The sequence below is a fragment of the Anarrhichthys ocellatus genome, unplaced genomic scaffold (genome assembly GCF_004355925.1).
Source record: "Anarrhichthys ocellatus isolate YVR2014 unplaced genomic scaffold, GSC_Weel_1.0 scaffold1, whole genome shotgun sequence".
NCBI classification, from domain to species: Eukaryota; Metazoa; Chordata; class Actinopteri; order Perciformes; family Anarhichadidae; genus Anarrhichthys; species Anarrhichthys ocellatus.
This window is the reverse complement of record NW_022280031.1, coordinates 8,389,818-8,410,920: the sequence shown is the minus strand read 5'-3', so window position 1 is coordinate 8,410,920 and position 21,103 is coordinate 8,389,818. Positions and strand designations below refer to the sequence as shown.

The following is a 21,103-nucleotide window of genomic DNA, read 5'->3' as shown; positions in this document are numbered from 1 at the left end:
AACGCTTCAGCTTACCTTTGGTGCTGATTCCTCGGAGGTCTGTGACTTTCATCAGCATGCGGGGAAACATGTGAGGCTTGTTTGGGCGTCTGCGGCGGGTGTAGATCTTCAGAGCCTCTAGCAGCGGCTCCTGCAGCTTGTCGACTTTCTGTGGCTCCTCCAGATCCATACGGTCTAACGCAATGAGAGAAAGAACATCATTTTGAAGAGGTCAAGAATTGGTAGAAAAGCCAAATGATAGCAAGGAAATTGCAAACCAATGAGACAAAGTAACATTGTTTTAAGGTAAGGATAGCAAGCTAGAAGGCACGACCTTACCTCCGCAGATGAGGCAGATGGCACTGAGTAGGCCCGTTTCTGTGTCATCCATCTCCAAAGGCAGCAGCTGGCCAGCAAAGGCAAACACCAGCTCTGTCAGTGGGCCAAAGCCAGCGTTATGCATCTGGGTCCTGTTGAGTGTCAAGCCATCTGAGAAGGTCATTGTGTCCTGTTCTGGGGTGTAGCGAGTGCAAATCCTCAGCATCTAGGAAGGGGAAGAAAATCACGAGACAAGGACAAAAGGCAAAAAATGGGCAGTTAGTAAAAGGAGGATGAAATTCAGTCCCCAAAAAATCATGGCAGCTGTTCAGAATCATCAACAAGTTAAGTAGTGTGAATAATGAGGAAGCATTAGGGAGGTGGAAGGGGAGTTGGTTAAAAAGGAAGAGTAATAGGAGCATGTGGTTGGTACCAGGATGTCCAGACATGCAGATTTGAGGAGGGTGATCTGGTCAGCGATGGTGAGCGTAGTGAAGCCTGGTAGCCGTTTGGCAAACTCCACAATCTTTATAATGCACTTCGTGGACAGCTCACTGAACTTATCCCACAGGCCCAAGTCCAGCTGTACTCTGTGGTCAGCACTTGAATTCTGAGAGAGAGAAAAAGGGACACTTCTGTCTGTGTGGCTGTGCAGAGTCCATACAGTGTTTGTCCTTCTGGCAAAGCAGTGAGCTAATAATGCTTGAGTGGAGTGAGTGTTTAGGGGTGGATGTGATTATACATTTAAAATTAAAAAAAATAAAAACTCACTGTGGTGTATTTTCCTAGCTGGCACAGAGATGGAAAGGTCTCTTGGTGAGCTTTGCTGACTTTGTTAACCAGCTCCTGTAGTTCTCCACTCAGCTCATAGTTCTCTGGCAGCACCACCTCCTCCTTTACATCCTTCTTCTTTTTGTTCCTGTCGTTACGCACCGCTACAGGGAAACACAAGTGCAAGGTGACACACTTAAAAAAAAAACAACAAAAAAAACAATCACCCCGTTAACTTTTACTTGAGAGTAAAATATTTGTTTATAACAAAATGATTGAGGCCCATATTTTCCTCTCACCTTCTTTGGACATGCCGACCTCAAAGCACTTCTGCAGCCGACAGTACTGGCAGCGGTTGCGAGTCACTTTGTTGATCTGGCAGTTCTTGTCTCTGTGGCATGTATACACCATGTTCTTTTGGATACTGCGCCGAAAGAAACCCTGAAACCGGTAAGAACAATGTTGGGCACACTGCTTGATGACAGGAAACAATGCTCTGACTCTAGGGACGGCAAAGTCAGTCTGTTGGTTGGTTGTTTGTCCCGATGCTTTGGTCCAGACTGAAATATCTCCATAAATATTGGGCGGATGTTTCCCATCATCCTCAGCTTTACAAAGGGTTATGAGATAATTAGCAAATGTTAGCAGGCTAACATGCTAATCTAAGATTAGCATTATATCAGCATGCTGTTAGCATGTAGCTCAAAGCACTGCTGTGTCTAAAATCAGTCTCACAGAGCACATGGCTTTAGACTTTTAGTTGAATATTTTAAAATGTCATAATGGTTTTATAATAAAGCTTAATAATAGTGGCCTACTAACACAAGAGTGGCTGACGGCCAGTGGTGGAACAAAACTAAGTACATTTACTCAAGTACTGTACTTAACTACAGTTTTGAGGTACTTGTATTTCACTTGAATATTTCCATTTGATGCTACTTTATAATTCTACTCCACTACAACTGAAAGCCACTGTTGTTCTTTTCACTCCACTCTATTTATTGAGTAGTACAATAAGTAATAGTTACTTTGCAGATCATTCAAAATATGAACAAATAAATTAAGATTTATTTTTATGAATTAAGGAACCACACAAGAATGTAAATCAGCTCCACCTTTACCAGCTGCAACATTAAAGTGATGCACACATTAATGCATCAATTATTATAACCCAAAAATATTATATAAATGATTATGGGCCATTCTGCATAATGAGTACTTTCACTTGTGACACTTTAAGTATATTCTATTGTTATTTCGCACTGATGTAGTGCTAGATCTGAGTATTTCTTCCACCACTGCGGACTGCGGTCTCAACTGTCACTTTCTTAACTGTGAACATCCATTTATTGGTTTCTGTATATAAACCTCAAGCACACAAAACCTCTATTGTATGTTCTCCAAATGTATATTTTTTAAATTTAATTTTAATCTCTAAATTTACACTTCAACAACAGCTTAATTTAATACAGATGCAGTAACCATTTGGTGGTCAGTTACCACACAATATTTGGCTCCGTTACATCAATAACGTGCAGTGTTAGTCACGATACACTAGAGGGCAGCTTAACAAAGGCAAACGTTACAGCTACGCAGCACTGACATCTGTCAGGCTTCTAGTGAAACATCAGACTTTTCAGTGGACATCAGCTGTTCAACTTTGTACACTTCATAAACTCTTCATGTGTCTCTGGCTTCTTTTACCTTGCAACCCTCACAGGAGCTCACTCCATAGTGATAACCAGAGGACTTGTCCTGGCACACAAAGCACGGCTTGTAGATCCGCGGTGGAGGAGGAGGAGAAGGAGAGCTGGGGACCATCTCCTCTGAGCTGGTGCTCTGGGTCTCCACCGCTGCAGACAGAAAGAGAGAAAAAAGAAACTTTTATCATACGTTTGTTTACATATAAGTTCTGAAAGTCTTTGAAACTATGATGAAAGCTAATACACAGACTGATTAAGAAGGAATAGTCAACAAACAACTCCCAACTCCATGCAAGCCACCCCTTGGAGCCAGAAGGCAAGCTCAAAGGCAGACATTTTTAAGAGAAAAGGAGGGGGCTGCTGATTGACAGGGACTTAAAAGAGACACAATTAGCTGATGGCCAGATGGCCGCGCTGATAAAATGCTGATTGGCAGCTGAGATTTGATTGGCTTCTCCATTTACTAGTGAGTGGGGGAGCAGCATACCTCTGTTGACTTTTTGACTGACATCTGAATTTTTGCATCTGTGTCTGTGTGTGTGTTTGTGTGCTCACACGCACATGCACAAGCTCACATTTTTATGTGAAAGGCTGTCGAACCAGACCGGCCTATATACCTCAAGCCCCATGTGAACAAACAGAGGCGGGATGTTTATGAGACTCGGCTGTCTCCCTCTGTTCCTTCTCGCTGTCTCGCTAAAGAAAATGGCAAACTGTATAACACCATTTGCTGGCCACAGGCACAAGTCCGTTAACTGCTACTAATAAAAACGTTCAAAACAAACAATGTAGAGCAGACACGGGGACACTGATTGAAACTGTAGTTTCGTACACTTAAAACATAAAAAAAAATGAAACACGCCTTGTACACATTTGAAGGTGATGACTAAAGAACAACAAGATTCCTCTGAACATGCCTTTCAACTTTCACCTTCACTCACCCCAACTTCACCTCCCTCTGCCCACCCCCGCCCCCACTCCCTTGTTTCCTGGCCCTAAATTCCTCAGTGCAGGCTGGACAGGGTTTAATAGTTGCCCAGGCTCATAAGCGGCCCTATAAAGGTTGTGTCTAGGATGGGAAGGAGGCCCCCGGCCAGGCGGACGGCCTCTTTATTGGGATCCAGTCACCTTGGGCAGCTATTCACATCAACAGCTCCATCCTTGGATCCCTTCCTTATAAAAATAAAGAATTTGGGGTCAAAAACCCCAAAGTCACAGCACCTCCTGTCACCTTCAATGGACAGCACAGGACTGAACCAAATGTGGCCCCCACTCCACCGCAGAAACCCCAACCTGAACCCACTGCCTGCCATTAACAAGAGTGCTAAGGTTTCAAAAAACAGAGCGGCAAAGGCACAAAGGAATGATCTGATAAAAACAGAGAGAGGGAAATGAAAAGAGGAAGAAAGGGAAAGAAGGAGGTGAGCCGGAGGACAGAGACTTCCCAGTGGCTGAAAGGTTAAATAAGATCCTGACCGTTTAACTTTGACCTTGACTGTAGAAGACCATTACTAATTAAATGACCAGCAGCTTCCTTTAAAGTTAGAAAACATGTTCAAATATGACACATCATTCAATTAATCACGGCTGAATCTGCTGAGCAGTACTTACAGATGTTGTGCTGCAGCTATTCATCAAACAATAAATTACTATTTTTCACTCAAGAAAGTGAGAAATAAAATGTTCTAGGATTAGTTTTTAGTTTTATCCACTATGTGATCCAAGGTTTCAAGAATGCACTGAGCTCCTTGCTCCCCTTTTCTTTAGGATTTGATGCTTTTCTTTGTCTCTTGATGATTAAATATATTTGAGTTTTGGAAAGAAATTAAATAAATTTAAGATACTATCACCTTGGGCTTCAGGAGAATGTGACAGGCATGTTTCAGTACTTTCTGACATTTTATAAACCATATTAATTTAATCAATTGAGAAAGCTAGCGACATAGAAAACAATTGTTAGTTGCAGCCCTGATGGTAATGTTCGTAGCAGAACTAATGCTTTATCTTGTCAGACAGAGGACAGGATTATGAGATTGCCATTTCATATCTTTCCCCCGAAAATAACACGCAGTGTTCTCCAACAATGAGCGATTTGAAATTATTCAGCGTATGCAGGAGAAAGTTAACGTTTCACGCAAGTTTATGAGTAAACAAAGTGCTGCTTGTTGGGCAGGAGGTTAGAGCCCAGGTGTGGGAGGTGGAGCTGCATGAGTGGCACTGTAACTTGATCACTGTTTTCTGTTTATATAGTAACACTGACAATGTAAAAGTGGCCCTGAGAGAACAAGTGGAAAAAAAATAGCTCCCATTGAAACGGAGAAGCTGCATCTGGCGCCAGGACAGAGGTAATGACTGACACTGTCTGAGGGCGGGGAGAGCGGGTGAGGAGGTACGTGACTCTCGAGAAACGTGAAGGAGGGAGACAGGGTGAGAGACGCTGGGCTTAAGGCGGCAAGAGAGAGAGAGAGAGAGAGAGAGGGAGGGAGGGAGGGAGGGGGGGGTGACGGACTTTACCTGGCATGGAGAAAGAAGGAGCCCAAAACTGTCAAGCAGCTGTCATCACCCTGAACTGAGCTCAGCCTCAGAGCCTTGGCTTGAAAGAATCTCTGTCTGTTCTTAACCTACAACTCACCCCTCAGCGTGTCACAACATCAATCAGCACACCTCTGTTGGACGTAGAGCAGACAAGATGACTCGTGTGAATCAGCTCCGTCAGCTAGCTGGAGAACTCTCATACGGGAAACATGCAACAGAAACTATAAGCTATTCGTCACTGGACGAAGAGGGTTGGATACAGAGGTGTAAAAAAGTTTTCCTTAACATAGCTCTACTCGACCTACTGGTATGCCCAGCTTCGTCCTCTCCACTCAGTGTTTGTTGTCAGATCAACACATCTCTGTTTAGACAACAGAAGCCCTTCTGAAAGCAGACACCTGATCTGAGATTCTTGAAGAACAAGAATGACCGTTTCATTCCTGGGTAGTTTTCTAAACCTGAATTAGGGAAATTATTTCTGACCAGAATTACTACAATATCTGCCAACATGGACTCAGGAACAGCCACAGCGACTGGGTCCAAAGTTCATACTACTCATGCTAATTATGTACAGTTGTAGTTGTACAGTTACTGCTTATGCAGTTAGTATTCTACAAATTAACTTTGTTAAGCATTTTATACGAACAGGAAATAAAACAATACTTGTGCCATCAGACGTCATTAAGATAGAACTGATCTGTCATTCTGTATTAACCAGCGCATGAGAAAGAAAACACAGTGATCGACACCATCGAGCATCAGATGCTTAAGTTCTGCAGTGAGCACAGTGAACATGGGGTTTGTTTTACACTGATATTGAAGGTGTTTTTTCATTCCTCTTGGAGTGGCTGTGTAGTCGACACAGTGTGACATATGTGACGTAGGGCCTGCAGCCTGGCTCAACCTGCCAACATCGTACATCTCATTGAACTCGACTTTGGCCTGCAGGGCTTCAGAGAGCCTCGCACCGGAGAGGAGTGGGTGGAGGCTAATGCTAAGGACTGTAGCATTTTATACCGATATAAATATATATATATATATATATATCATATATACATATACAGTATATTATACTGTATATATACTGTACACACACACACACACACACACACACTCACACAAAACATAGACACGTGTGTTTGTTGAAATGTAATGGGAATATTGTATACATATATCATTTTATACAACAATTGTAACATTGTGTTTATATTCATATTAAAGTTTTTGTGTTCTTTTGTATTTTGATGCTTTGCCAACATTGTTTTTTTTTAACTTTCATGCCGATAAAGCAACAAAATTTGCAAAATAAAGCAATTTGGACTAATATATTTTACACTGAGTCTATAAAAGATTAATTTAGATGGCAAATTGAGTTCTTACATAACCTCTCTACTCACAAAATGTCCAGCAGCACACTGTGGAATGTGCGTGCACATGTGAATATGTGTGTGTGGGCTGCTGCATGGGGCCACAGGTCAGTTGGATTGTGTGTGAGGGTTTTCAGAGCGACAACACTCACAGAAACATTGTGAGGACAGAGGAAGAGGAAAACAGTGGACTAAACGCCATTCATCATTAAACAGACAACACATAAAAAGCCTTCGTGGGCGAAGTTAATGCAACCTGTAAATTAAATTCTGATTATGTGACGTGGTCTATACTTTTCATTACAAAAATTCATGCGTCACACTTAAAATGACTGTACTTGGTTGTAATTCAGGAGCTGATAAACAGTGGGGGAGAGCCACAACCTCAAATATGCTGAGCGAGTAATTACCACGACAGCAGGGAGGAGATGGGGAAGATCTAAGTGACAATCCCTTTCATCAGCTGTTCTAAGTTCAATACCAGCGTCCCCTCCCCTCGCCTGCCCTCCCCCCTCAGCTGAACCCTCACTAATAACCGTCTTCCCCCCTCTGTCCTGTCCTGCCTTCCTGCCCTGGCAGGAGGAGGAGTCCTTCCTGTCATTGGAAGCGCCTTTTAAAGGAAAGGCTGTGAAAACCAGACTACTGTCCAGGAGATGGCTCCATAAAAACAGCAGCAAACACTTAAAAAAGGAGGCAGAGACAAACACACAAACAACGGTGCACACACACACACACACACACACACTAACAAGACAGACATCCTGGACATCAATCCCTCAAACTCCTAAGCAGTTTCAGAAATTTGGGCCTAAAGAGTATAAAACAAATTCAAATGAAGAAATTCAGGAAGTCACAATTCACTCGAGTGTGACAATATTTAATTCAAGGCCAAAAACTGGAAAACAACATTCATGTAATATTTTGTTTGTTCCATGGTCACAGACTTACGCTTTGTTTGTCCGCTGAGTGTGGGGTCAGGGGTGCATTTACGGGACAGGTTGTTAAATCTGGGTTTGTCCCTCCCATTCCTCATCATACATACAATACACCCTTTCTTTTTTATAACACCTAATAAACCCAGCGCTCTATTTTTGCCCTTTTTTGATATTAGTCTCCCACCACAATACTGGGCGAGCTGAATACAACACTGAGAGCCGGCATGACTTCTCAAACACATCTTCTGCTACAAATCATGTGGATTTGAAATAGTTTTAAAGCATTTAGGTTGAATTACGGCATGAAAATAACAAAATTGTACCTTATTGGTATAATAACACTGCAGTTATTCGCTTATACTTGGTTTCACATTAGCTTTTATCCTGAAACTGACCCTTTTAGAACATGTCTTATCAGCTAAACCACATTTTTGATAGACATACAAGACAGACTAGTGATTCAAAGGCATGACAGGCTAAAGTTAATGCGGTGTGGTCGAGACATGGCTGGAAGCTGCGACGCCCCGATCAGAGACAAGTTGTAACACGACTCACTGATCCTCACATGTTGGTTCCAAGCACTTCCTCCAATCAGCAGCCTGGGATTGTCTCCGCTAGCCTTTAGAAGACTGTAATTGCAAAAAAAAATAATGCTACTGAACATTGTTTTAATGAGGTTTTTAGATCAGATCTACTCTTCAACGATTCATAAACTACAGTATTTGTCATGTGTGCATTCCCAACAGATGAGTCTGTAGGTGTTAAGATAAATGCTATATGTTGTAACACGCAGACTGTAACCGGATTACTGTGAATAACCAGATTAGAGTAATAATTTGATTTCAGTATTTGCATGTTTCAACATCATATTGATGCCACAAAAGAAAGCAAGTCTGTGTTTCTTTCTGTGTTGATGAATTCACTTCAATCAGTCACAATCTCTTCCATTCAGGGTATGTCGTAACATGAAACCTTTTTTTTTTTCTGACCACCGCTAGCCACTCCACCCCAATCTTGACAATTTATCTCTTAATCTAGTTATTTCAAGTAGGAACATCTGGTTCTGGTTCTAATCAGTGTTTTCTGTCTGTGTAAAAGTCTTTGATGCTCAATACATTTTAAGAAACTGGTAACTCAATGTGAAAGGTTTGCTATGAAAAATTGAAAGTTACAGGTTAAAGAAACATTGTAATTGTCTTGTTGCAAGAATCTCTGCTTTCTTTGAACACACCGACTGAACTTGAATTTCCAGGTTCACAGAGGTTGTTTAGTGTGTAAACAGTGTAATTTCATTAGTGAAAGGCATCTAGAGTATAGGCCAGCATTTCATGACCCAGTGACACAGATTGGCTAGTTTTGTTTTTTTAAATAGTGATACTGGCGCAGGTACAGACAAAATAACAATCTGAGCCCCTTCCAAGAAATACAACACGCAGACACCCCCTGAAACTAATATGTTTTATCTTACAAATCAGCCACATATCTCTGATTTTTAATCAGCTACTGGCAGTAAAAGCATCGCCATTGTATCATAGTTAGCAGCTCTCCTGCTATGTCATGACATGATGGTCAAGGAGCATTGTTAAACTAACTTTGAAGAACCCCTTTAAAGTGAAGAGGGTGCCAGAGAAAAGGAGATTATCTCTGAATGAAGGGGAGAGCGTTTCCCCTCAAGGCCTGAAACACCGAGATACAAAGAGTTACGGGGGGGGGGGTAGTTCAATCCCAAATCCAACTTCATCCCTCCACTCCTCTCTCAGCTCTCGTCTATTTTAACTGCCCATGCCCCATACACAGCGCCTAATCTTATAATTGACTCTTTGTAATTGTAATTGCATCATTAAAAGCTCTTGGTTACACAACACAAGGCGTGTAAACTGAGCCGAGTGTGAGCAAAAAATACACACACACATATATGTACACACATACACACACACACACACTGATACACACTATTGGAAGAGGAAGATCAAGTGTAAAAAGGGGGGGGGGGTGTTTAAAAAAAGGAGAAAAACAAATGTCACATAGAGGGGAACCCCCCCCCCCCCCCCATTACTGCACAAGAGGCGGTGACAGAAGAGAAAGCGGACAGACTTTGGCATGTCCCAGCTCCGTGCAATGCCTCCTGACATTGAAACAAAGGAAGGCAGAGAGGTGCTGAACTGCCTCAAATAAAAAAAAAACACAGGAAAAGAGGACCCCCCTGTTAACGCACGCACACACACACACACACACACACACACAGACCCGGACACACACAGACTAGGATACTCTAACAATCGACAAGATACACACACACACCCACACACACACACACACACACACACACACACACACACTCACGGAAAGCAGAGAAAGCTTGTGTCAAAAAGACACAGATGCCAAAATGCGCTCAGGAATTTAGAGTCACAATGTCCAACAGTGCATGTTCACTGAGAGCAACACAGAATGAGCAAACTCGTAGTCACTTTCCAATGTGGCCCTTCTTTAATGACGACAACGTCTACATGTTGACATGGACCATTAGCAAAGTTATCAACGTCAAAGGGTCAGTGGAAATTAATTTAATTTACAGAGTCCAGAGGTTAACCATCATTTTGTCTATTGTTAAAGTTCCCTAGTCTGTCTGAAATTATGTAAAATGTGAAATCTTAGAATAAATGAGATGTATGATCAACTTTATAAATAGACACCAGCAGTTGTAGAACCGTTTGGTGAATAACACAACTGTGTCAATGTTATAAATAGGGCGGCAACAACTACATTCATTATCGATTAAACTGCCAATTATATGATCCATTAATGCATTTGGTTCGTAAAGTTAAAAGAAATAGTAAAAAAATGCCTGTTTTAATTTTCCAGAGCCCACAGTGCCGTATTTAAACATCTTGTTTTGTTTGACCAACAGGCAAAAAAATATACATTTTTATGATATAAAACTGAGAAAAGCAGCAAATTAAATTGGAGAAGCTTCAGCCAGACACAGGAGGATTTTGTTGGAAAAATGACAATCGATTACAAAATAGTTGCTATTTATTATCCTGTCGGTTTGCAGTCCACCAGCCCAGCCTCATGTCTGAGAGAGATGTTTGAGTTTAAATCTATGCTTGATTAAGAAATAAAGGTGTGAATGTCAGAGGTGAGTAACGCCTCTTTGCATGCAACTGTCCATTAATGCTAACAGGGTACTAAACAGAACGGGGCTGAATCACCCTCTAAACCCCCGTGGCCAGTCAGGGAACATATTTTTACTTCCTTAAGTCCATTCGAAAAATCTCGCTCGGCAAAAAAAACAAAAAAAACACTAAACTAAACCTAAACTGTTTTTATAGAAAGAAAAGGTGATTAATGAATATTTGTGGACATTTGTCTGTTAGAGTGGCATCTGGCGAAGCTCCTTAGCGAGTTGAAACAGGCCCTGCTGTGGTGTTTGTCATCCCGACTGCTCATCCGTCATCATTAGTGAGCACTGAGGACCTGCTTGATGCCCTGCTATCTAAATAAAAACTGAAGATAAATGAACTCAAGGTGCTCAGTGGGGACATCCCACACTGCAGAGAAGATGTATCAAACACAAAATGAGGTACGCTCAGCTCGGTGACACACATGAATAGACTTCAGCAAGTCAGTTTCCATAGATAGAAAGCGTCAATGTTTGATTTTCCAAGCCACAAAACCAAGTGTGACCAAAGAGTCTGAGAGTGGACTCCATGACAATAACAAAAGGTCTGCTTATTCAGATACCTTGGGTGACTGCTCCTGTGTTGTTGTTTGTTAACACTGTATCTTAATGCCTGATGCAATCTTTGCCTTGTTTAGCCTTGCGTTACGAAACGGCTCATGTGTAAAGTGATTCATGTTTTATCTTTAACAAAACTCACATCTCATTCTTACAGTCATCGTTTCTTCTGAAGAATGTTAATCCTACTGTAGAATATTGCTCAAATGTGTTGCATAGCTTCGGGTGACTTTGTCCAATTGCATAAGACTGCTCATATAGTGAAACGAATCAGTCCAATCATGTCTTTGCTTATCTTTTGCAATCCGTTTCTAACTGTGGTTCTATGCGTGTGAGTTTATTGGCCAAATCACAGCCACGTGATTTCAAGGCCCATTTGCCTTCAATCTGTCAGCGCTGTTTCTGTTTGGACGTTTCTGTTTTCTGGACACGTCGTCGGGTCAGGTCCCAAATAGTTTAGAAGAGCTGTCAATCATGTGAAGTCATTCATAAAGAAAACAAACACGATGATGTATAAATATGCACTCCCCAACTCACTCACTCACTCGCACAAAGCACACTAAGCGCATAAACAAACAAAAAGCAGGGTGAGAATGGGTACATAGAATCGAAAGGAATCTGACTCTTCCTGTGGAGAGAGCTCTATGATAACAAAACCAGAACTCTGATAAGAACACACACACACACACACACACACACACACACACTCACACACACACACTCACTCACTCACTCACACACACACACACACACACACACACACACACACACACACACACAGCTGCTCTGTTCCAGTCTGATGGACAGGATGGAGTACTCACACTGAATGCTGCCAGTCCCGGCCCAGGCGAAGGGGTCCAGGCCGGAGAAGTAAGGGGTTGCCTTGCCGAGCATGCATGATCCTTGTCCGGACACATCAAAGAGGGGCCGCGGGGCAAGCCCCAGAGCCTCCATACAGTCAAACATGCTCCTCTCAAATCACAGCACACACAGCTAGCAGCTGTTTGTTCTGCAGCCAAGCTGTGAGAAAGTGACCGTAAAAACTGAGAAAAGGCTTCCTGTGACTGAAAGTAACTCAATGCCCTGCTGGTCCAGGTGTTCCCTGTCTTTCTGCCTCTTGTTGCCCCCTGACTGCCTGTCCCGTCCTGTCCTGTCTCTTCCAAACTTAGTCCTCTGGATGGACACAATCCTTCTTTCCGGCCTTATTTCTGCTCTACAACCCAAACTTATTTTTCCCTCTCTGTTCCCAGATCACTTGCTTGCCTGCCTGGCTGTTTTGACTTCTCTAACTGATCTCATCTCCCCTCTCGCGGGCTCTTTGGGCCTCTCAAACTCCACCACAGACTCAACCAACTATCCGCATGCTCTCCCAGCACAGAAAAAGGAGGTGGGGTCTGGGAAGAAGAAGAGGGAGGGGCGCGTGCAAGAGGGGGTGTGTACCTGCTTTCTGATTGGTCGTGCATCAACGTTTCTCTCCTTCCCCCTTTTCGCCTTCAAGTTTTCCAAATCGCCTCTTCATGTTTCATATTTTGCAAATGAAAACAAACACTCCTCGCCTCCCTTTCCTCCTCCCTTGACTCTTTCTTCTTTCTTTTACTGTATTAATTCCCTTTTTGTTTCACCACAGCAGGGAGCATTGCCTCTCTTCTAAACAGTACAGCTCCACCACCCGTAGCATCAAACTCCCACCTCACAAAGTCTGTTCAGAGAAAGTATGAAGGGGGCTCAGAGAGAGGACAATTAGGGAGAGTGTCATTTACTAATTTATCCAACTTTCCCTGTAAATAGATACCTTCCTGTGGTTTCGGTACAGTACAGTAGGATTAAAGTGGCCACAGAAACACAACACCCCTGCTCACACACGATCAGCTAACCCCAAATTTCCCCCAAATTAAAAGCATATTACTTGAGTATTGTGTTGCATTTTAACGATAACCATCTGCGACAGTGTGGTATTGTTTTCACCTTGTGAGTCTGTGTGTGTGTGTGTGTGTGTGTGTGTCATCATGGCATTTACATGTCTGTCTGTGGACAGATTTTGTCACCGCGATAGCGTCACTACAATAAGATGCAGTCATGAAACTTTACAGGTGTGTTATTAAGGAAATGAAGGCAGAGTTTGAAGATGGGTGTGATTTACATGCTGGTCACTAGTTTATATTTATAATTATTCCCATAAGGCTATTTTTTACAAAAACGAAACGACTAAACCATCGACTAAAACAAAAAAGAAACGATAATGCTTTCATTTACGTTTTTATTATTCCCTGATAATTTAATTTAATGGAATTTGGTGCTCCTTGTTTGGAAAATAAAGGGACATTTCTGAGTCTATTATTAGATTTTAGTTGTGTTGTGTTGTGAGCAGCTGTTGATTTAATAAAGAAGACACAAACGTCCTAAGAAGTTAATAGGAAGTCATTAGGAATTTGCAGACCTATAAAATAAAGTGTTAGAGGAGAAAAAGAAGAGAAAATTACGGGGAATGAACATGAATAAAATACAAGGACTCTATTAAAAAAATGTACATTCAAAAACAATTCAGAAGAGTCTGCAGCAATGTGGACAGACCGCCTAATTGTCCATTAATGCATATCTAACATTTCTGCAATTTGGGATGAAAATGATTTGAGCTGAATTTTAAGATGAAAGTCTGATCTGTTTCAGTCCACACAGCATTCCTTCTTTGTCTTTCTCAACAGTCATTCATCCCCATGTCTCACTATTGCAGTTTCATTTATTGTCTTTCTCTTTACATTTGGTCTTGGCATGTGCGGATATCTAATTCAACTCCTTGAATTCAGTTCAAAATGGATTCAGCTTTCTTCCCTCCCGGAGCTTATTGGATAGTTCAGCCACACTGAAGTGGGACTCCGCTGCAGGCGAACCACACTGGCCCGGAGTCTGGATAGTTTGTATACGAGACAGCCTCACCCACCTCCCTCTCCTCCTCCCTTTCCTTCCCTCGTTCAAGAGGGATGAACTCTCGAAGAAACCCCCACTGGGGCTTTTACACCCCCCTTCACACACACACACACACACACATACAAACTGTCCCGCCTGTGGCTGCCTATGCTTCATATCACCCTTGTGTGTTACAATTCTCTATTTTCTTTGTTTTTCTACTGTTGTTTGTGAGTTTTGTTTATATTTATGCCAACCCCCCTGAATCCATTTCTTTAGATTTTTTCCATTAATATTTGGAGAATAACAGCATGCACCCAGCCTGCTGTTTTTTAACTTACGTTTTTTGTTTTTTTTTATTCATCCTTCGAGTAACCCCCCCCCCCCCCCCGGTGGAGTTTCTACCTGTCTGTCACCACCATGGCCGGGCGGCACACCAAAACACAATGATACACTGCAGGGAGCAGAGCAGCACAGTATGAGCCTGCTGAGCTCTCCCCACACCTTGAGACAATTACCTGCCTCACAGCACCATGCCCCATGTTGCTGCTTTGAGGAAAGGGACATACAAATGCAGGGTGAATGTGAGGAACAAAGAAAAAGTCACTTTCTTTCACTTTTAAGGATACATAAACTTTAGTTTATTTTAGTTGTGCAAATTGCAGATCTCTAATTTTCTCACACACATACACACAATTGGTAAGAGGAGCGAGTCATATTACAACTATTAACAATCAGGCTCTTTTAGCTCTTCATCCTGTCGTCATGTCTGACACAAACACACAGAGCTGAACAATGGCCTCCTCTCTCTCTCTCTCTCTCTCTCTCTCTCTCTCTGTCTGTCTCTTTCTCCACCAGCAGCTCCGCCGGCTCGGCCGCAGATATTTGCACAAAGTCTCACTGCGGTCATCAGCAAGCGCACAAATATAGTCACAAATGTGAGGCAAAGAGTGCAAGACTGCTGGTTTGTGATATTAATGGGTGTTGGAATGTGCAGCCTACAGAGTGGAAATGTGTGTGTGTGTGTGTGTCTGTGTGTTCGGACGCACGGACAATTATGTGTGTATGTGCTTAAACAGAGTGCCTGTGATGAAAGACACAAAGAAAAACACACAAGCCTCGCTCTCTGCCTTTAGGTTCAAGTTACTAATATCACACACACACACACACACACACACACACACACACACACACACACACACAGACACACTCAAAACATTACAAAGAACAAGATGTGACTAGTACAGAAATTACGAAAGGACATTGTGTTCATTGTGGAAAAATACACTTCTTTTCCTCGTGATCAGCAAGATTTTTCTTCCTTTTCATAACTAACCTAGAACTTTGATGTTAACAGAATTTTAATCTTAATGCCATGAATAAAAGACAAAAAATATTTACTTAAAATCCAAAGATATTATCATGTATTTAAACTAAGTCCAGGAAGCACAAGGCAGAGAGCTTTAACCCAAAAGAGTTATTTGTGTGCTCAGATACTAATTCCCTTTTCCCGCTGCTATTAGGAGAAGAGGAGAGGATTTACTGTATGATTGAATACACAGCAGAGAGCTTTTGATGTTTATATCCGCTAATTTTACATCCAGGGATGTTGTGAGTTTCATTTCATTGGAGAACAAAGTCAAGTCTTCTACTCACACTGATTAGGACCTGGTTTGAATTAATTGGCCAATCCCACTTAAACCTCTGAAGTCATTTTGTAAAATTTTGCACACTTTGCACTAATGAGAGATATGTAATTTATTCTAGAATAGGCTCATTATTTGCAATATTAATATAAATGATTTCCTAAAAACTAACTGATGGATAAACTCCTTTGCTACATCATGAGCAAGATTCAAGAGTGCGAGCGATTCCACGCTAGCAGTCTCAGAAGGTTCAATCCGTCCTCAGGCGAATAATCCCACACATTTTGGACTAAAGGTGAAAGCAGTGACCTACTCTCCTCCCAATCCCGTTGGTGTGGGCCATAACGGCAACAAAAACTGTCAACATTGCCGGCATCTGTGAAGGTATTAGGTGAAATCTGGGTGCCCAAGAATTGGTAGTGAAGCAAGATGCTGTTTCAAGGTCTTAAAAGCAGCTTGACAGGCTGACATCCAGATGCATTTGGACCCTTTCTTTTTCAATGCATTGAGAGGCTCTGCTATTTATGAGAAGCCGGGAACAAAGCGACGGCCATTCCCAGAAAGCTCTGTAGCCCTTTGATATTCTTTGGCACAGGAAAGTCCTGCTTTGACAAGACTAGTTACCTGTCAGCTAGATTGCTAGCTAGGGCGGAGACCTCTCCGCTCTTCAATAACTCCTAATTGAATACAATTTTCTACAGTCCTGGAACAAAATCTAATGTCGTGAAGAAGAAAAAACATTTAATTGGATGCAAAAATCCTGTAATAAGGACATTACTCTAATTTGTAATTACATTTTTGGGGATAAAGGATGAAGATGCGGAATCTCATTATCTGGAAAAGTAATTGTTGAATCACTGGTGTTCATTTTCAGTGTTATAAATGTGCACTATGGGTCAATTAATCTGACTTTAAAAGTTACTGCACCTTTAATCTATTTTGACAACATTGAAATGCCACAAGTTTGTTGTTGATGATATTAGCCTGGTTCATTTTTCTTACCCACTTTTCTATCTTTCTATCAAACGGCAGCACACGCATACAAGCCTCACCTGTCTTACTTCACTACACGCCCAACATTACCAAATATATGTAAATGAAGGCAAAGAAAAACAAAGAAGACAGAGCGAGACGTTGCAGAGTTAAACTTTTAACTGAAGTTGGATTCAGGATTATTTAACGCATGTTACTTTGTGGTCTCATTGCTACAAGCTTAAAAAACCAAATGTGGTTTTATCACAATCTACTATTTCTTCCTTGTTTGCCTCGACTGACAACTGTCACAAGTTGAAATAACTGTTATTGATTTAGATATTCTGCATATACCTGACAGGTCTTCTGGGCATTTTGTTTTGTCACATTAGACCACCTGTAACGACCCTGACTGACGTAACGCGGCCCGGCCCCTCATATCTTTCTGTCTGTATAACAGTCCCAGAGGCAACATGTCAAAGATGTAATGACATTGTGAGTTCTACAAGCCTGGTCGTATAGGGCCTGAGTCTCCAGATAAACAGATATCAGCCGCGCACTGAACACATTATCTGTGTGCACACAATGACACACACACACACACACACACACACACACACTGATTGACAGCAGGTATTTCTGCACCAGATGTCAGCCTTACAGGATGAGAGATACAGTGTAAAGTGTTTGGTCTGAACACTGCACAGTCTACAGAATATTGATAAACATAGGGATTAATATGGATACAAGATCATTTTGGACATTTCTTCAACATACCTGCAGCAGTCAAATGTAGAGAACTAGATTAAACTGACGATAGTAGCATTCATGTTAACACACTAATGGGTTTAAGCTACAGGTACCTGCATCTGTACAGGGAGTCAAAAAAATCTCAATATCTAAGATTAACTGAAAAAAGATGACAAATGTATGATGAAACTGTATCATGCATGACTTGAAATTGCACAAGCATTACAGGGAAATAACAGTGTGGAGTGCAAGGAATTACAATTTATTTATAATGCAGACTCAATAAAACAGTGCTTTGGTGCTGTAATGTCTGAGTAATATAACAGAAGTTCATTTTGAAGGAAATTGTAGTACATGAGAGCCAGTTAAAAAAAAGAAAGTAATTCACTCCTCGAATCAAATTCCTTTTCACAGTACACCATGTCTCTGAGGTCTTGCTGAGTCTCTGTGAAGTGCAATAGTGCCCCCTGTGACTCACATGGTCTCTATCCAAACACACTGCTTTCTGCCAAAAGCCCCATCCTTCTTCTGAGGAAATTTTGCTTCTCTGTACTTATGATGATATAAAACATTTAGATTTTATGGAAAGCGCCAACTTACACAAGGGACCACGCTATGTTTCCGGGTTTTCCAGCCTGCCCTCTCTGCTCTCCGCCTGGTTTACCACATGGAAAAACTCTTCTCTTCTAATCTATCCTCTCCTCAATGCATGATTTAAAGCCTGATTATAGCCTCAAATTGACCCTGAAGACAAAAATTGTGGAGAGTCTCAACTGTTTCACACAAAACAGAGATCTAGCACACTATCTTGTCATGTGTTAGTGGGTGGGATCAGGATTTCTTGCCTTCTGAATTAAGCTTTCATTTAGGTCAAGTGATTTGCAGTGACACTTCTTAAGATGTCTTTTCTTTGAAAATCGTTTCGTAAACGTACATCTTTTAAGGCAATACGCTCTGTTACAGTGATATATAACAAATCTCCAGAGTTGTTTTTTGTAAGTTGTGTAAATGATTTATACATTATTTTGTATTACTTACACAATGCAGCCATCTCTTTGGGAAGGTCTGTCCCAAACCGGCCGAAAAGGTGGCTACTGGCCAGCAGGTCAAAGGGGGAGTGGCTACGCATGGAGTTAAAGGTGAACGGGTATATAGCTCGGGGGAAGCCGGTCATGTGACGCACTTGGTGCTCCCTGTTGGTTGCCATCGTGAAACGTGCCGCTGGTGGTTCGGGTGACGTTTCTCTGATTGACTTTCTGATTGTTTCGTCTCCCTGCGTCTGCTTCGTCAGGGGCCTGCGTTGAGTTTGAAGTGGCTTGCTGCCATTCAGCCCCTCTCAGCTGCAAGAGGGATGCTGCTGAAAGAGGAAAACAGACCAGGAGCCCCGTGACCAGGACCTGACCAGGTCCAGACTCTGTAGAAAAGGAGGGAAGAGAAGGGTTTAGATACTGGAACTATGAAGTCAAACACATAGAGCACAGTGGCTTAACAACTCACCTAATGTCAAATCAATTCAACAATTCAAACAAAAAAATTAATAGCCAAAACAATCAAAAGCAAACTCCAGACGAGGAATAAAATCATGGAAGACAAAGAGCAAAAAGAGAGTGCTGAAGAAACAGCAACACTTCTCTCGTGCTTTTTAGTAGTGCAATGATTTCAGGCAATGCCATATGATTTCAATCAGCAGAACTGGATTATAAAGGGTCTCTCTGTTCCCTCTGCCAGCCTACTTGAGAACAGCCAGCCACAACATGGGTACAATTAACCCTTTACCACAACAGACACACATGACCTACTCATTCTCACTGAGCCCCACACCGTAACAACCCTCCGCTGTGCCCTCTGTGAAGCACAGAAACCGCTGAAGGTTTGTGGTGATCACCATGTCTCACCTTTTCTGACTCACATAGTGACTCTGTGTCAATAAGTTAAAAGAGGGCGGCTCGCCCATCTTTCATAACTCTCTCATGCCCTTCAGTGATTTTATGAGTGGGTGGAGCTTAACTCTCTGTGGTGGAGCTGTGTGGTAAATACAGCTCGGGAAAAGAATGTCTTGTTGTTTTGGGCCTGCTTCGGCATGGGAATCAAACACCCAGGGTGGGTGAGACACAGACAGAGAGAATGATGAATTTACAAATGTCCCCTGTTGAACGACTAAAAAGAATACACAGATTCAGTTGAAATACATCGTGAAAAAATACAAATTGAGAGGAACAATCCGTCCTTTAAAATAGCAAACCCCTGTCCCTGTCTCTCGATTGTGCTGACAGACTACTAAGGTGCAGAAATACAACTATAGTAAACATATATACTGTGTATATATATATATATATATATATATATATATATATATACGTATATATATAGATGCAAATAGATGCCCCATACTCCACATGTAGAGGTAAAGAGACATTAGACACAAATGGTCACACCACAGCAACACGTCTTAATTTAGCAGTACACGATTCCACAAGTTCCATCTTAAAGGGTCAGTTCATTAAGTGACCTCTTGTGTTCTTGTGGTATCTCAACATGCAGATTGAGATTTCATTTGCTCAGGTTTTAAGATATCTCTTCTGAGATTTTTTCGAAACCCAACCCAATACAATTGAGATCAATGAAAGTTTGTTCATAGTACTCACAGAATTTAACTAGAAGTGCTCTCCTCCCCGCCAGGTGTGTCTGCAACGACCACAACTGGAATGTTTTCTCCGAACGAATACAAACTACAAATTGCCTACACATTAGACGCGTTTTTCATTCGCATGTCTTACGCAACAGATGCGCTCTCATTTACATCTGTGCAGTTGTCTGCACTGGCTTCATGCATCTAAGCTGCAGTTCGCTGAGTAATACGTTATTTTGACTGTTTAACGCTTCCTCTAACCAGAAACTCTCAGTGTGTTTAGTTCTGTTCGATGTACTAGCCCTGTTAGATGTACTAGCCCTGTTAGATGTATTAGCCCTGTTAGCCAAACCGCAGGACTCTGCTGCCTACCGGCTGCTAACAGCTAACGTGCCTCCTTCTACCGAAATGAGAGGATTCATTCTGTTGTAGTCAGCGATTGGTTTAGTTTGTCAACGACTAAGCGACAGTTATATCTACATACAGTATAATAGTCTAACTATGCGTGCAAATTTAGGAGAGGAACAGTTCCTAATCCGTAGCGGAGACAAGAGTCCAACCTGAAGCAGTTGTTGATCAGCTGCGGCCCCTACCAGCCAGTTCACAATAGTCAGGAATCAGCAGTCAATGACGGTATAAAACAATAAAATATGTTTGTGTGTTGAGTGTGAATCACTGCAACCACGAGAGGTGCTTAAACATACAGTCATGAGTGAGCACAAAAAAACACAGATGGGTCCAACAGTATGCCAGATTATCCATGGACAGACAGACAGGCACAAAGATGCACACGTACACACACACACACACACACACACACACACACACACACACACACACACACACACACACACA

At 41.9% G+C, this 21,103-nt stretch overlaps 1 protein-coding gene across 2 annotated transcripts in view; it reads right to left on the bottom strand.

The window, feature by feature from the left end:
- Positions 1-21,103, bottom strand: part of LOC116383442 (retinoic acid receptor gamma-A-like) — a 33,090-nt gene that overhangs the window by 3,114 nt on the left and 8,873 nt on the right. Inside the window, exons 2-8 of one of the 2 annotated variants that reach the window (XM_031847294.1) lie at positions 18,658-19,033; positions 2,773-2,921; positions 1,368-1,509; positions 1,069-1,232; positions 731-907; positions 319-523; positions 16-174 (exon numbers count right to left, since the gene is read on the bottom strand). In XM_031847294.1, the coding sequence (XP_031703154.1) occupies positions 16-174; positions 319-523; positions 731-907; positions 1,069-1,232; positions 1,368-1,509; positions 2,773-2,921; positions 18,658-18,826 (1,165 nt within the window). In that variant the 5' untranslated portion in view covers positions 18,827-19,033. Of the gene's footprint in view, positions 1-15; positions 175-318; positions 524-730; positions 908-1,068; positions 1,233-1,367; positions 1,510-2,772; positions 2,922-12,168; positions 12,703-18,657; positions 19,034-21,103 lie in introns of those variants that run through there. The other variant, XM_031847303.1, reaches the window with a different exon arrangement.